The 14,704-nt window shown below is 48.2% G+C and overlaps 1 protein-coding gene across 1 annotated transcript; it reads right to left on the bottom strand.

The window, feature by feature from the left end:
• Positions 1 to 52: 52 nt before the first annotated feature.
• LOC137915964 (pleckstrin homology domain-containing family G member 4B-like) lies at positions 53 to 14,419 on the bottom strand. Its single transcript, XM_068759086.1, has 24 exons — positions 14,366 to 14,419; positions 13,037 to 13,234; positions 10,720 to 12,244; positions 9,522 to 9,707; positions 8,692 to 8,815; positions 7,790 to 7,910; positions 7,592 to 7,678; positions 7,391 to 7,507; positions 6,742 to 6,840; positions 6,494 to 6,642; positions 6,022 to 6,160; positions 5,814 to 5,936; positions 5,431 to 5,628; positions 4,386 to 5,293; positions 3,969 to 4,218; positions 3,665 to 3,754; positions 2,954 to 3,178; positions 2,329 to 2,499; positions 1,800 to 1,977; positions 1,237 to 1,353; positions 905 to 1,159; positions 569 to 816; positions 363 to 417; positions 53 to 284 (listed from the first exon to the last, which is right to left on the bottom strand). Exons 1-23 carry the CDS (start codon positions 14,417 to 14,419, stop codon positions 379 to 381), a joined length of 5,601 nt encoding a protein of 1,866 aa, XP_068615187.1. The 3' UTR covers positions 53 to 284; positions 363 to 378.
• Positions 14,420 to 14,704: the final 285 nt, after the last annotated feature.

The following is a 14,704-nucleotide window of genomic DNA, read 5'->3' as shown; positions in this document are numbered from 1 at the left end:
CACTGAAGCCGTGAAATCAAATCAGGCAGAATGTTTTAATTCGTGTTTCTTGTGTTTGTACAATACACAATTATGAAAATATTTAATGATGTACAGATACAGTTGGTTAAAGAAAAAGAACAAATGCATCCAATGCTTCCTGTTAAATACCATCATTAGTTACACTTAGTGTACGTACGTGCACAGCTATTGTTTCAGTGACATTGCATCTATTTACACAGTGGTAATGGATTACAGTTACAGCGGGTATAAAAGGACGTCTGTTAGTTCTCTTCTCTCCAAATCTGCAGAAGGAAATAATAAAATCATTGAATTGAAACGCTCTTTCTTTCTCCAGGTGGCTGCTGAACAACGATCCTCACCTTCGTTTCTCACAGGTCACACCTCTGTGGATTTCCCAGCAGTGCTCTCCTGAACCTGGGACATTGAAGAAAGCGTTATTTTAATGTTACAACCGGGGCCTGATTATTGACGTGGGAAAAGTGAGTGACGAATCAATCTGTGACGATAAAACTTTGCATTTCACGTTGATGTGACTCAGTTCCTGGTTACGAGCTGTGGCCCGCACCTTGCAGCAGGACGGTGCCGTGGCGTGGCGGCCGTCAGGTTTGGCGGCCGCTGGCGATGCTGGCAGATCATTTTCTTGGATCCCTGCAGAGGCTTCAGCTCGATAAGCAATCGCCGCATCCTTAACGACGATGGCAGAAGCAAATACCGAAGGCGTGTCCTCCACCTCTCCTCCAATAGCAGAGTGGAAGCTGTGACTGGAACTGCTGAAACCGCTCACGCTGTCCCCGGAGGACTCGGAGCTGTCCACTGCAACAAAGACATTTGTGCACATTGGACAGATTGAGATCAGTGTGGGCAGTCGCCTGGGCTAAGGACGCGTTGGATTGAATCCTACACAGTAAGTTCTGGCTCCCGCTCTCGTGGTCCAGGTCGTCCTCCTCCGGAGCTCCTGGGGGAGATGTGTATCCTACAATGCCTCCCGCACCCATCGTTTGCATCGACCCACACAGATATCCCACTGGGGGCAGAGAGCCCCTCCCAGAGGACGAGGAGGAGGACGAACTGCTTCCTGAACCTGCAGATTTTGGCCGGGCTGCAGGAAGTCCGTCCTGAGATCCACGTGATCCCACCGAGGACAGCGCCTTGTGTTCTGTAGAGATCATACAAGACAGGAAGTGGGAAAAACGACCCCGATCACCAAAATGAAAACCAGGGAGCATGTCGTACCTCTTCCCATCAGCACATAGTCGATGGCTCTGTCGCTAATGGCGGCGTCACTGGGCTTGATGTCCATGAAAGGCTTGTTTCCGATTCCCATGAACACTCTCTCCTGCATGCGAACCGCTGATCAAAGCACAAAAGAAACCTCGTAAACCTGCACGTGGTGGACGGCGATATTAATACTGCTATTCGTGTAACTGTAGTGTCTGTGGCCGACGCCCAGAATAGATCAAAGCAGCCGAGGGGCTCCAGTTTCAAGAGTCGGTTTATTCCACTATGAAGGCCTGATGGCTTATGGGTATCAGGACTGAATGATTATGAAGCCGCTGCATTGCACGCCTCACGCAGGCCTTATTCAGGTCTGATAAGGTCTGATGACTTTCATGCGTGCGTATTTGGAAACGGTTGTGATGTGATGCCCTTTGATTGTCTCCAGTCCTGAAAGACTGTAACCAGGTCACTGGAAAGTCCCCCAGCGCGTCGACGAGACAACGTCTTCATGTTGACACAAGGACGCAACGAGTCGACTCAGAATGCACCCGCTGGTGTTCGCATGGACGTGCTGGTACCTCGGTTGTTTACCGCCTGCTCCCACAGGATCCGCTCCAGGTCCTTGGTCCAGGCGTGCTTCACCTCCCGATTAGCTGCTTTAAGCGTGTACGTGTCGTGGGTTTTCCTCTTCCTGAACCAGATCTCAAAGCACAGGCCGCTTTCACCAGTGTTCTGGGTCAGGCCTATGTCTGAGGTCTAAACACAAGCAGAGACAATCGCAGGGTGGCTTCAGGACACCGAAAGCAGCTTGTGAAGTTTGGAAACGCACACGGAGAGGTGCCCATTTGAATGGATCCAATTGTGACAGTAATTCACTGTCGTTTTATATTTATGTTTAACATATTGAAATGTTCAGATGCGTCTGCGCTATTAATACCTAAAGTGTGATATCGAGCTGAATATTAAAGGTTTGATCACGTTTCCAAACTCCTGATAAACAGCTGCCGTGTCCAATAATGAATTCTCTTGGATTGACTTGTTTGCATTGCAGCACTTCTATTGCTGCTTCACATCGATTACTGTGTACGTGCATGTTTGGCAATTTACCTTGAAGGACTGCTTGTAGATGTATGTGTCATTTCCTACATCCGTCTCCCTGGTCTTGCCAAAGAGGACGAGTTCTTGAAAGAGAAAAATGTGACGGAAGCACTTTCTTTTCCTAAATGTGACTAAGAACTCGTCCTGGCGAATCAGCTGGCCCTGCTCCTTCAGGTTGACCTGCGGAGCACCAGGGAAAATGCAACTGACAGTTATCTACTGTGGTCACGGACCAATCACAGACCAATCACAGACCAATCACAGACCACTCACAGACCAATCACAGACCAATCACAGACCAATCACAGACCAATCACAGACCCACAACACCCGCATGACTTCATTTAATTCTGCTGTCCAGCTAACGGCGTTGAGCTCATCTGCACCTCCCTTTGGATTTCATGGAAAAGAAGATAGATGTGCAACTCATTCCCCGTCTTCCCTTCGTTCATCTTATCGTGATTTACCTGCGGCATTGCCAAATGGAATGTGCGTGATTCACGTCATTTATTGAACGATAACAAAGCCAAGCTTGTGCCTGTTGCTCTTCCCATGAACGCCTCTGCTAACGCGGCATGAGAGGCTGTGAAGGCATCACTCTGCACCTCCTTGTTTATAAACTCAAACATCTTACATCACAGTGGTGGATGGCATCCATGGCCAGCAGGTTGTTTCCGTGGCGTAGCTGGAACTGGATGACCTCCAGAGCGGCCTTGACCTCAGCCATCTCTCTGCTTTGTCCCGCACCACATTCCCTCATCATGTCCTGCAGCAGAAGGCTGTACTTACTGATCCGCTGCACGGGCTTCAGCAGGTACGACCACAGGTCCATCTTATCCCCGAGCCTCAGCTGCTTTTGCTGGAATGCAAAGAGAAGAGACGGCGCGGTTTGTGAACTGGAGAGCTGGTCTCTCGAAGCTTGCAAGCTTCAGCAAAACGCGTTGCAGGTGGAATGAACACGATATCTGGAGAGGCAGGGAGCCATTAGAGAAGTTGATGCTCTGCAAGCCGCAAAGCCGCAGAAATGTCTGGCGAGTCGTTGGTCCACGCTGAAATCCCCCAAAAGGTTTCTGATGCATTGCAAATTCTTTTGCAATTAGCTTTGAGTAGAATATCAAAGGCAACTTTTATTCATGATGATGCATTGCAGTAAGCATTAACTTGCAGATGTTGGTTGGACATACGGAAATAGCATTCAGGTAAACATCAGCATGATAACACTGTCCAAACAGCTGACGATCGAACTTCCAGCTCGACGCGGCGCTCTACTTCCTGGATAAGCCGTGAGCTCTCCACCTGTTCAACAACATCCACGTGTGCTTGAGAGGCCGGCAGTGAGTCTCACCTTGAAGAAGACCTGGCCGTGGTTGATGAGAAGACTATCAGACCGAGGTTTGTTCTTGCTGTAAAGAGCATACAAGGCAAAACCTTCCCTCTGAAGGAAAAGGATAAAGGAAATCGCATTAGTCTTCATTATCGCTGAAGGAACAGCACCGAGTGACAGTTTAATATTAGACAGACTGCTAAAAGCTCGGTGTGTCACGAAGCCAGTAAATGGGCTTGAGGAACATTTTTATTTATATAAGCTACGCCACATTGCTTCACGTGCAGTAAACTGTGATTCGGTGCGTCGCGCACGTGGCACCTACATGCCGCAGGAAGCAGCGTCCCACTCGGAGAGGCTCACTCATGCAGCCCTCCAGCTCATCGGTGAAGCGGAGTCTGTGGAAGTCATGCAGTCTTTCCAAGTTTCCGAAGATGCTGCCCCCCTGGCCCCTCAGGTCCTGAGGGACGTCCGCCCTCTCCAGCTCGGGGAGATACTGCTCGCGCACGTAGCCCAGAGCCTTCACGTACTCCCTCTCCGTGGCCAGCAGCTCCTCCATGATCCGCCGGAGCTTCCTGCTCCACATACAGGGAAACCGAAGTCAATCGTTTGTCGGACGTTCCCCATTTGTGGCTCTCACAGTATTTCTTCGTGGTTTAGCAGCGCCACGCCGACACGCTAAGCTGTGTGCATGCAGGGCGGCGTCTAAGTGAACAGCTGAGGGAGGGGAGACATTACTTACAAAGCATTGCTGCCATTGTTTTGTGCTGGAGTGAGCAATGTCTCTGCAGTCCTTAAGTCTTGAGGTCTCTGGGTTGAGGCTGTGCGTCCTTCACGCTGCTCTCCATCGCGGACACCTGACACCAAACACTGGTTCTGGGGGACGCACGGATGCTGGGTGGGCTGCAGATGTTGCTCCGGCTGCTGTGTCCTGCTTTGACAGTGTTTGTTTCTCACATTTAAAGGTGAAAACCACGAGACGGCCGTCAGACGGCAGCTCGAGCAGGACCCCTCACTCAAAGAGCGACCTAATGGCTGTTGAAAGGGAAAGTCGCTGCCCCCGTCGCCCGAGGCGGTACTCCTCAGATCCGCCTCGCTGTGATGCTCTCTTGGCCTCGATTTGCTTTCTGGATGACGGTTGATGTTTGGTGTAAGAACACGAGTCGTTTTGTCATTTGCAGCAGCCGCTTCAATCCGGTTCTGTGTTTGGGGTTCGCCCTTCTTGCTCCTTCTCAGATGGTTGTTGGAGCGCGGAGCAGTGGCTTGCTTCTGGGTGGGGGGGCATTCACTTTTGCCTACGTCACCCCTTTCCTCCTCCTCCTCGATCCCATCCCCTTGTGGGTCTGCTACAGTCTGTAGGATCTGGTTCTTGTCTGAGCCTTTCGTCTTCGTCTTCTTCTTCTGCATCGTCTCAAGACGCTGTCTGATTTCCTGGCACTGGACCCACGCTGCATTCCACACCCCCATCACCCCCGGAGCCCCTGATCTCATGGCGCATACCTTTGTTTTCAGAGCCTGGAAGTTCTGGGTGGCGAATTCATCGCCTAATCTATCTTGAAACATTTGGAGGGTGCTCAGGGTCGAAGCTGAGTCGCAGCCCTGCTCTACCTTCTCCAGGAAACGACTGCATTCTTTGACCGTGGAGGACGCCTAGGATGGCAGAGGGGAGCGGGTCTCAGCATTACGAATGTAAAGGTTAACATAAATCAGTCAGAAATATGCAGACAAGGGGCAAGAAGGCAGTTTTGATAAACTGCATGCATGAGGTAGATGAGATGAGCACCAACCTGCTCACAGAAGCGATGCATTTGCACTTTTGCGTCCAGATCTTTGTACTTCTCTTCTGCCCGCAGCATAAAATCATCCAGATTGCCTTTAAAAGTGCTGAGCAGAGTCTGGAAAACATCTGCTGCCGGATTGGAGACACCTCTGCCAAACATTCCCTCTGCCTCCTTCGCTATGGAAAGGGCGTGCTGCTGGTTCTCCTAAGAAAAACGATAAGATGTCAAGTGGACTTGTTACTCCTCCGTGTAAGCGTGATTTGCTATCAACTGTTTACAGTTCAAGCATTTAAAAGTTTAAAACGTCGAGGGGGGAAAAGGGAGAACTTCTTGTGAAGTGAAATATATTTTAGACGTCCTCGTTGGTATTTGTTATCTTGTTCTCCTACCTTTGCCCGTTTGAGAAACACATCAAAGTTCTGCAGCGTCTCTTCAGTGGACTCGAGAGTTTCATCTGTTGCACGAGGGTCATTCAGTCTCTGTTCACCTTCCGTGCTGAACCACATCCCAGCCTGGAAGAACCACACGGTAATGTCGCTGCAGCGTATCAGACCTTGATGTCGATTGGGATTGTGAGCTGAACAGAGCCGGTCGTACCGTGTTGATTTTGGCCTCCGTCTCCCTGAGGGTGAAGAGGAGCTCCAGGTGCTGCAGTGATTCATTCGACCTCATCACCAGGGTGTGGAGCTTCTCGTCCAGCTGGTTGTACAGACTTGTTGCCGACTCGAGAGCATCTCTGCGAGGAAGATGAGACCAATAAACTAAATCGAATGGAAACTTTAGCCCAAATCAAACACACTTGTTGGCAAGAAGTGTTAGCTCTTTCACAGCTGTGTGTTTATATATATATATATATATATATATATATATATATTAGATCTCGCTCACAGCACACTATTTTATTCAATGTACTACTGTAAAAGTCCAGCAATAAAGGACTACTCAGGACGGTGTGTGTGTGTGTGTGTGTGTGTGCGTGTATCTCAGCAGTTCTACATGTTACGATGCTGCTGTGATGTCAGTGTACGGGCTACGATGCTGATTGGATGCATTAATTATAGCTTTATACCTGTAGTCCTCAGAATGTGGAAACCTGAAGTCCTCTTTTTTCATCCTTGCGAGCACAGCCCCTCCCTCTCTTTGCAGACTGACCAATCGAGCGTCTTGCAGGACCTCTTTCATTGAGGCTCTTTGGTCCTGAATGCATTGCTGCACCTCCTGCAGCGGCCACAGCAAAAGCAATGCATTGAGGGGAGTGGGGGGGGGTGGGGGGCATAACAATCACATAACTTCACAGCATCAGCCTGCATCTCCTACCTGGCCAGTGTCCATCTTTCTGCAGTCGTCCACTTTCTTGATGGCCTTCTGCAACAGCCTGTCTGCCCCTCGCAGGTCAGCCATAAACGAAACCAGTCTCTGAAATGATTCAGGAGAAGTGGACGTAATTAAAATACATCACCATGAATCTAAGGGGAATAAGTGCTGCATCTCTGCCCCTAGAGGGCGCCACAGAGCTCCAGCAGCTGTACCGATGTGCGCTGGCTGACAGGAGACTTGGGATGCTGCTAGCTGGAGCGGGGACAGACACAGACAGTCTAAAAGGACTTTGCTCCTTTCAGGACACAGTGTATTTATTTTACCCCTAAGTTATTGTTGTTGTTTTTAAGAATAATGAAAAATAAACAAACAAAAAATATGAAGATGGAAACAAAAAGCAATGATATTGTTGTAACTGAAAAACGAGCTGAGGGGATCCTGTCCCATAGAAACACTGCTGCTAATGCTAACATTCAGCAGCTTCCCTTTGATCAGCGGTTGAATTTGTAAAGAAAAAGACAATAATAAAAAGAAAATTGCATAATTACGGATTATGACTTCACGTTGATAAAGATAATAAATGATTCCAGGCGTGATTCATTTGAGGTGAATCTCCTCCAAATGGCTGTAACGCCGTGCCTTTCAGTACCTGATGGAATTGCAGCCAATCAGAGTGACTGTAAGCGAAGGCCCCACCCAGGTCAGAAGTGAGCTGAGAAGCTTCGACTGTCTTGCTGAGGGCTTTCATAGACGTCACCACATCCATCTTGTAGACAAAGATAAAGCCACAGATAAGCCTGAAGCACAGCTCTCGTGTCAAATCTCACTGAATCCAGTTCCCGGCTCTGACCTGCAGGCCGGGCTGCTTTTCAGGTCGAGGACAAGTGTCTTTATCCACCAGCATCACGACGCTGTGGACGGCGTGGAGGGCCTGCTCCTGGAGTTACCAACAAGAACTCAGGGTGAAATCATCAAGTCAAGTAGGTACGACGCAAATGGAATGGTGTGTGTGTGTGTGTGTGTGTGTGTGTGTGTTGCTGATTCTGACATGTGCATGCAGGCCTGTAGCTTTAACCTGGGCCATCAGCAGGGCTTTGTAGAGATGAAGCGAAGGCGGCTTCCTCCTGGCATTGATGACCAAAGTCATTCCCAGCTCTCGAATGTCTTTCCTGCCAAACCATCGACTCTTGTTAGGACACATTCAAACGTGCTCACGTTTACGACGGACACGGAGGCTTTTCGGCTGATTCCTTTATTGCACTACCATCAGTATATCTCTTTGTATCTCTGTCAGCCATGCTCTCTTCTTCACATATTCTGTTCCCCTTCACAGACGCCTTCTAAGGGACCCTTCTTGTGTTACTGTGAGTCTTCATCAGACACGGCTGCTAATCCTAGCACGGCGCTGCATACCACACATTTGGAAGTCAGCCAGCTGAGAGACTCTTTGTTTCCTTACTGTGGAAAGAGGAAGTCTACTCATAGTGCACTTCTTTTTTTAAGAGTCCATTAAGCCCAATGCAAACAAAGAGTGGGTGAGGTGTTCTCTTGCATGGCTTGACAGTTGCCTGTTGACACACATTTGACACTTGGAATGTATCAGTGTAAGCACAAATGTATGTAACTTTCAGCTGATCATTAATCAATACTTATCAAATATTGCTTAACATTGTGATTCTGCATTTACAATTGTTTATTCGTTTGTATGGTTAAGAAAGGGATCAATAAAGGATCACTTGACTTGATGCGAAAGTAGACCATTTAATTAAAGCCCATTTTGGACGCAGGACGCATGATGAATGATAATCTGCTGCCCTCTTGTGGTTTTAAATCTTATTACACAAAATGTTCAGGGATTTGAGCCAATAACTTGATTTCCTCTCCACAGAACAGGCACTACTCAAACTAATAACTTTATAAATATATCGATGATTGGTGTTTTTTCAGTACCTTGGTATGGAGTGTAAGTACAGCAGTAAGTCGCAGACACTCTGGGCTGACACGAGAGGGCTTGCCCACTCCTTTCTGTCAGTGTGGACCTCCACCACTGGCCTGCCCGTCCTGTCCCTGCTGCCTGAGGGACAGAGGAAAACGTAATGAAATAATTAGTACAAAGCTTTTGCATGTTAGGGATTCTTTAATGGGGACAGTTCAGACCCCACCAGGTAAGGTTTGTCCCAAGGCCCCTAATCTGAGATGAATTTTGCTTGAAGATGTTGCCGTACATAAAGTGCGTGAACCCTATGGCACAAATTCACACGGATTCTGCCATTGATTCCATTTGAAGCTTAGTGAAAACAAAATCCTCCCCGTTTTTGCTAAAGGCTTTCAAATTTCATTTTAAATCTTAAACCAGTGACATAATTACCATCAAAGTGATTCAAACAGATCATATGGTAGTGAAATTAATTAAAAGATAGACGTTCTAAACAAAAACAGGGATACATTTAACCCTTTATTGCCAAACGTATCATCTTTGATACACATGCCCTTTCAGGATTTTAAGACTTCCACAAGTTTGTTTGTTTGTTTTTTCTGAAAAAGTTAATAGATACAAGCCAAAACATGCATCTGCGTTTTCCATGCAAAAATTCTGGATTTTGCAAAGATTACATAAATTAGAGCAAATTATTTTTTTACAAATTTGTCAGAAGGTTCCATTAAGACCTTATTTTCCAAAAGAATTAGAGTGTTCTGACAATTAATTCATGGTTAACAGACCGAGCTACAGTAAACATACAAACAAGACTATTTATAAATGCGTGTAACGAATAAAGTACCTGGCAGACAGATCATGCCCAGTTCAATTAGAGCACTGATGCTTCTGAAACTTGATTCTTTGGCTTCTGGAGACTCCCGAGTGTCAGAACATGTTGAAGGTTTTTCTGTCCTTGAGATTTGGAGTTTGGAGCCTGGTTCCTCTGTGGTGGCGCCGGCGGCGGCGTCACCTGACGAAGTAAGGAAGCCTGCTGGTCAATTGGTACAAACTCATCTGATGTCACACAATAAAAGATAAAGGATAATTATCAGAAATGCTGCTTTTTGGGGAGGGCTGTGCGTTTCTCTTAAGCAGGAGTTAGCATGATTCGGCAGGTGGGGAACTCTAAATTCTGATGTCGTGGCAGAAACTATGTGGTATAGAATAAGCTTTTATATCAGGCGGGGCCCGCTCCTGGGAAACTGCTGTCCAACTCAAAATCAGCATTGCTTGAAACGACTGATTCTGAATTTATCAATCAGATTGATTTATTTATTGAAAGTGCTCCAATGTAATCCTCCATATGTTTCTAGAGCAACAGCTCACATCAGCTTTGGAGCCGATCAAACAACCTTTGCCTGTTTAAATCAACCGTCCTTATTTGGTGATTCCTGTTTCAAAATACTGTGATTTCAGAAATCTCTGCTTAGAGTCAACAATGCATCGCCTGTGCTCTTTATCTTTACTACTTTAATAGTCCATGACAAGCATGTCAGACGAGACCCCATCATGACATGAGACATGAGCCCCCCCCCCCAGCCCACAGAAGCCTCCTTCTTCCCTGTTATCGCTTGTTTCTACACACCCAATGTTTAGGTCCTTTCTTTCATGGGGTGCACCGTGGTGCTTTAGTTCACTTCCTGTTTGATGGGAGGAACATGAAAGAAGCCATGCTGTTGTAGAATGCAGACAGCGATGGGAGGACGACATTCAGGCCTGATCTCTGAGCTCTGGACCCCCTTGCTAAAGAGCTCCGGTAATCTGCGGAGCTCAGTGGAGCGCACTCCCTCCAGCATGCAAGGGTCAGGGTTGTGTTTCAAGCAGTCTGTTTTGGTCAGCAGTCCTGTGACCACCGAGCAACAGACCATAATACAAGTCTGCGTGTGGAGTGAGGATGATGCACAAACGTTTTAAGGTGCGTGAGAAAGACAAGAGAGCAAATGAAAAGAGAATGAAAGCTGCGTCTAAACGCTCAGTCCCGATTGGTCCACTCTGCGTACCGTTTTTCGGGGACTTGCGTCTTTCCAGCCTCCGAGTCGCCTGATCCGAGAGCTCGCTCCTCTCGCACTGCATCATGTCGGTGATTGTTTCAGGGCAGATGTCGCTGTAGCTCCTGTTGTTGAGTTTGTAGAGAGGCGGGCTTCCTTTAGAAGTCTCCGACACACTGGACAGAGACCGGACCTTAGCTTTGTGTTTCCCAGACGGTTTCACGTCCTCTGCCATCGCATCAGGTTTTATGTCTCCATCACAGTTTTCCAAGGACGAATCGGACCCTGCCGGTACACCGGGACTCGCTCCGGGTTGGTGGGAAATAAGTTTCATCTGAATTTTCTGAGAGTGACTCAAACCAGGGGTTGATTTTAAAACCACAGGCGGTTCCTTCATGAGGTTCTCCAACTCAAAACTTGTCGGATGATCTTTGGGGTGAGGTTGTCGGCTGCCCGGCGTCGGTCGACAGCACTGCCAGGGCTCATCACTCATCGAGGGCTTATTGCAGTGGCTGCAGCGATTTCTATTCGGCCTGGATGCACCCTTTGAGCTTAGCTCTTCCGCCTCACAAAGGCCAACGTCCCCCAGAGCAGCCAGGAGGTCGACGCCCCCTCTCTCAAAAGGAACCGGGTTCCTCAGCGCTGCCACATACGACTCTCTGTACCGACCCTTTGAGTCTGGATCATCGGGCTCGTGCCCCATCCTTCTCTGGCTGCATGGTGCACAAGGCTTCTCCACATACTGAAGCGTGCATCCACAGGGAGCGCCGCCTCCACACAAAGTGGGCGGAGCTGGCCTGGCGGGTTGGCACAAACCTGAATTAGCTGGGTTTACGCGGCTGCCTCCATGTTTCCCTTTGTAGATATCAACAAGGTCTACATAATCACCCTCACTCTCTTGATATGCATCTTGGCTGTCCCACGTATTCGGGGAAACCCAGCCGACGGGTCTGACTAAAGGCTTGGAGCATGACTTGGAGGTTCGCCTCTCATGCTTCAGTTTGACAAGTTTGGAAGAACAGTCCAAAGGTCTCAAAGAGGCAGACATCCGGTCTTTTGAGGGAAGGAAAATGGCTTCCACTGGGAGCGTGGAGGAGCTGAAATGGGAGGGAACTGAGATGTGTTTTGCTTCAGGAGGAGCTTCGTGAACATTTGTCAGGATCTTGGGCTTGTCTAAAAACTCTGGAATGGCAATTTTAGCCCAAGGCAACTTGATTACTCCTTGATCTGTGCAAAGCAAGCAGCGGGACAGGGGCGTTCCCTGCCGTCCTTCGTTAATGTCCTGCAGCCATTCTTCTGTGAAGATACAGGGATAGGAAGTCTCTGGGACGGGGGTCTCCTCCACTTCTCGACAGTCCTCCACCAGCAAACTTTTCAGCACGATGCGAGCTGCCTGATCCCCGAAAGGCTCCACCTGGAGATAGAAGTCTCCGGGACGCAACAGCAACGGGTTCACAGGAGCCAACTGGATGACAGTTTTATCACGGAGACACAGAGGCCAGCCTTCACAGCGAAAAAGCACATCAGAGTAGCCAGCCTAGAGGAAAGAGCCGGAGCAGCGTGTCAGAGTAATGCTGTTTGCAACTTTTACAACTTCACAAAGATAATACTGCAACAGAATTTTCATTTCCTGAATTAAAATTCAATCGATCAGCCCCAGAGCGTCTTGGAGACGGCTGCGAGAACCAAGAGACGGAATCACGTCCCTCCAGTTTCAGCTTCTTCGCACTAGTTCTCAAGATAGTATTTTAGGACAGCTTTTAATATATTTACTTTTTCACAAGCTTTTAGTGCTGTTATTTGCAAAAAGGCACAATTTGAGGATCTCGGGACGAGATCTTTCATCTGTTCCAGGAGCCTGTCGGAAGATGAAGGGGGACATTTAGGGCCCCGAGGCTCCCGAATGATCCTGCTGAAGGAGGTCAGCTTGGCCGAGTCAGCCATTTCTTTTAAATCCTGCTGTTTAACATGCTTTTGTTAGAGAGTCAAAGCAGGTTTTACTTAAGCATTTAATTTCCTTTTAACTGTTCTTCATGAATAAAATGAAATTGCTTTGAATTTAGTGCAAACTGCATTTTCCGTTTCAATTGTGCTGCTCTTATGAAGCTTTTAATATTAAGGTTTTGAAAAGTGCTCAGTAAAGATTGTTGCTGGTATTTTTAATAGCCTGTTAACATATTTTACCGTTCCTGCTCCCATGTCCCACGGGGGTGTACCTGCACCCAGGGTGGCATAGATAGCAGCCACTATGCAATGCACAGAAGAGGTGGTGACGCATCAAAGACATGAACAGGACGTGAGTGAGGCCCTGAAATGTGCTGATACTCACACATGCTGCCTGCTGGACGCTCTCCAGCAGGTGCTTGGATGGGATCAGGAAGTCCAGCAGGCACTGTAATGCATCGCCGTGATACCGTTCCTCAATGGAGCGAAAGAGCTGGCCGAGGACGACGGGGGCCGTGGCCTCGAAAGGAGGGAAGAGGGCCGAGAGGGTGCTCTGGATGGACGAGTCCAACGAGTCCGGGTTCTGATGGGCGAGAGGCGTGAACAAAGTTTACATGGCCAAGATAAACTGAGAAGAAACGTTTAGGAAATATGCAGAAAGTTCTTTTTGAACTTTAAATATCCCTTAAAATGTCTTTGACATTCAAAAACCTTTTGTTTCGTAGCAACTATTTGTTCTGCAGCGGGACTTCGGTTTGGAGCGGCAGGAATGGAAAGCTGCTCAACTTGATCTGCAGATGATTTACTCGGACCAAAACACCGCCTTGTTTCATCTTTGGCCAGGATATACTGAAATGGGTTTATACGTCAGATTGCACCGTATATGAAATGACAAAAAGAATTAGTATATGACGACAGATAAATGTCTTTGGAATGAAAAGACGCGGGGCGGGAGTAATATTCACGTTAGCTGCGAGTCACAAATATGCACTCGATGCTTATTTTGGCTCGGGACGGGTTTTCATCTCAAACCGCAGCTGGTGTGCTTCATGCAATCAGTTCACAATGCTCTTCTGTGCTAACCCCCCCCTCCCCCAGCACAACAGGAGGCTTCTTCTAGCCCCTTCCTCATTTAGTTTGACGGCCTAACGAGGACCAGAGGCTGGTCCAGGCTAAACACAAGCACAGCAGCTTCAAAGAGCTCACACTGGTGAGCGCCGGGACTCTTAGGAAAACACCTCGGGGTCAGGAATCGTTGAGAATGCAGAGAGCAGGAGTACACCAAGGACACTACTCCTTCATCGGCCCAGCAGCATCATCATCATCATCATTTTTGACCCAGAACTCTCTGCAAGATTCTGCAGGGACCCTGAGTCCACTTTGATTCGAGGCTTTGTCATGAAACTTGTCTCATCCATTTTGAAGTGAATCCAGATGAAGGAGGAGGTCCAGGATTAGAAGCTCGAAGTCCTTTATTCATTCACACACAACGTGGAGTTCTGTGTGAACACACATGCTGCTGGGTCAAACCGCCAGCCATTGGGGAAGTGATTGGTTCCTCCATGATACGGGACACTTTCACTGACAGTAGCGTGGAAACACAAATGCGTGACTCCGGCGACTCGTTCACCATTAATGTGCTGCTTCTCTGAGAACAGTGGTCTTTGCTCATTGCTATGATCCCAGTTCAACTCCAGTTGTTTTTAGAACTCGCCCACGCCGCTCTCTCCAGTGGGGGAGGAGCGCCACCCTTCGGCTGCTTCTTCATGGGTAACACGCCCCCCCCCCCCCCCCCCCCCCCGAGTTCATCCGAGGCCTCCTGAGGTTGTTTAGGTTGTTCTAATTTCATTTACATATGTTTCCTCTTGAGTTTTTTGGACTCACATCCCTCTCCTCTCCAACCCGCCCCGCCGCTCCTCGTGTCTCTCCCTGGCCTGTGATTGGCCGGATCGCCTGATCACCTGCGGCTTGCGTAGCTTCAATGTATTGATTCCGGCTCCGCCTTCCTTTCTGTGCCAGTTCATTGTGGCATTTCCTGTGTAGTTTTTTTTTT

The sequence above is a fragment of the Brachionichthys hirsutus genome, unplaced genomic scaffold, assembly GCF_040956055.1.
Source record: "Brachionichthys hirsutus isolate HB-005 unplaced genomic scaffold, CSIRO-AGI_Bhir_v1 contig_1438, whole genome shotgun sequence".
NCBI lineage: Eukaryota > Metazoa > Chordata > Actinopteri > Lophiiformes > Brachionichthyidae > Brachionichthys > Brachionichthys hirsutus.
The sequence above is the reverse complement of the archived record's forward strand: the minus strand, read 5'-3'. Positions and strand labels throughout refer to the sequence as shown.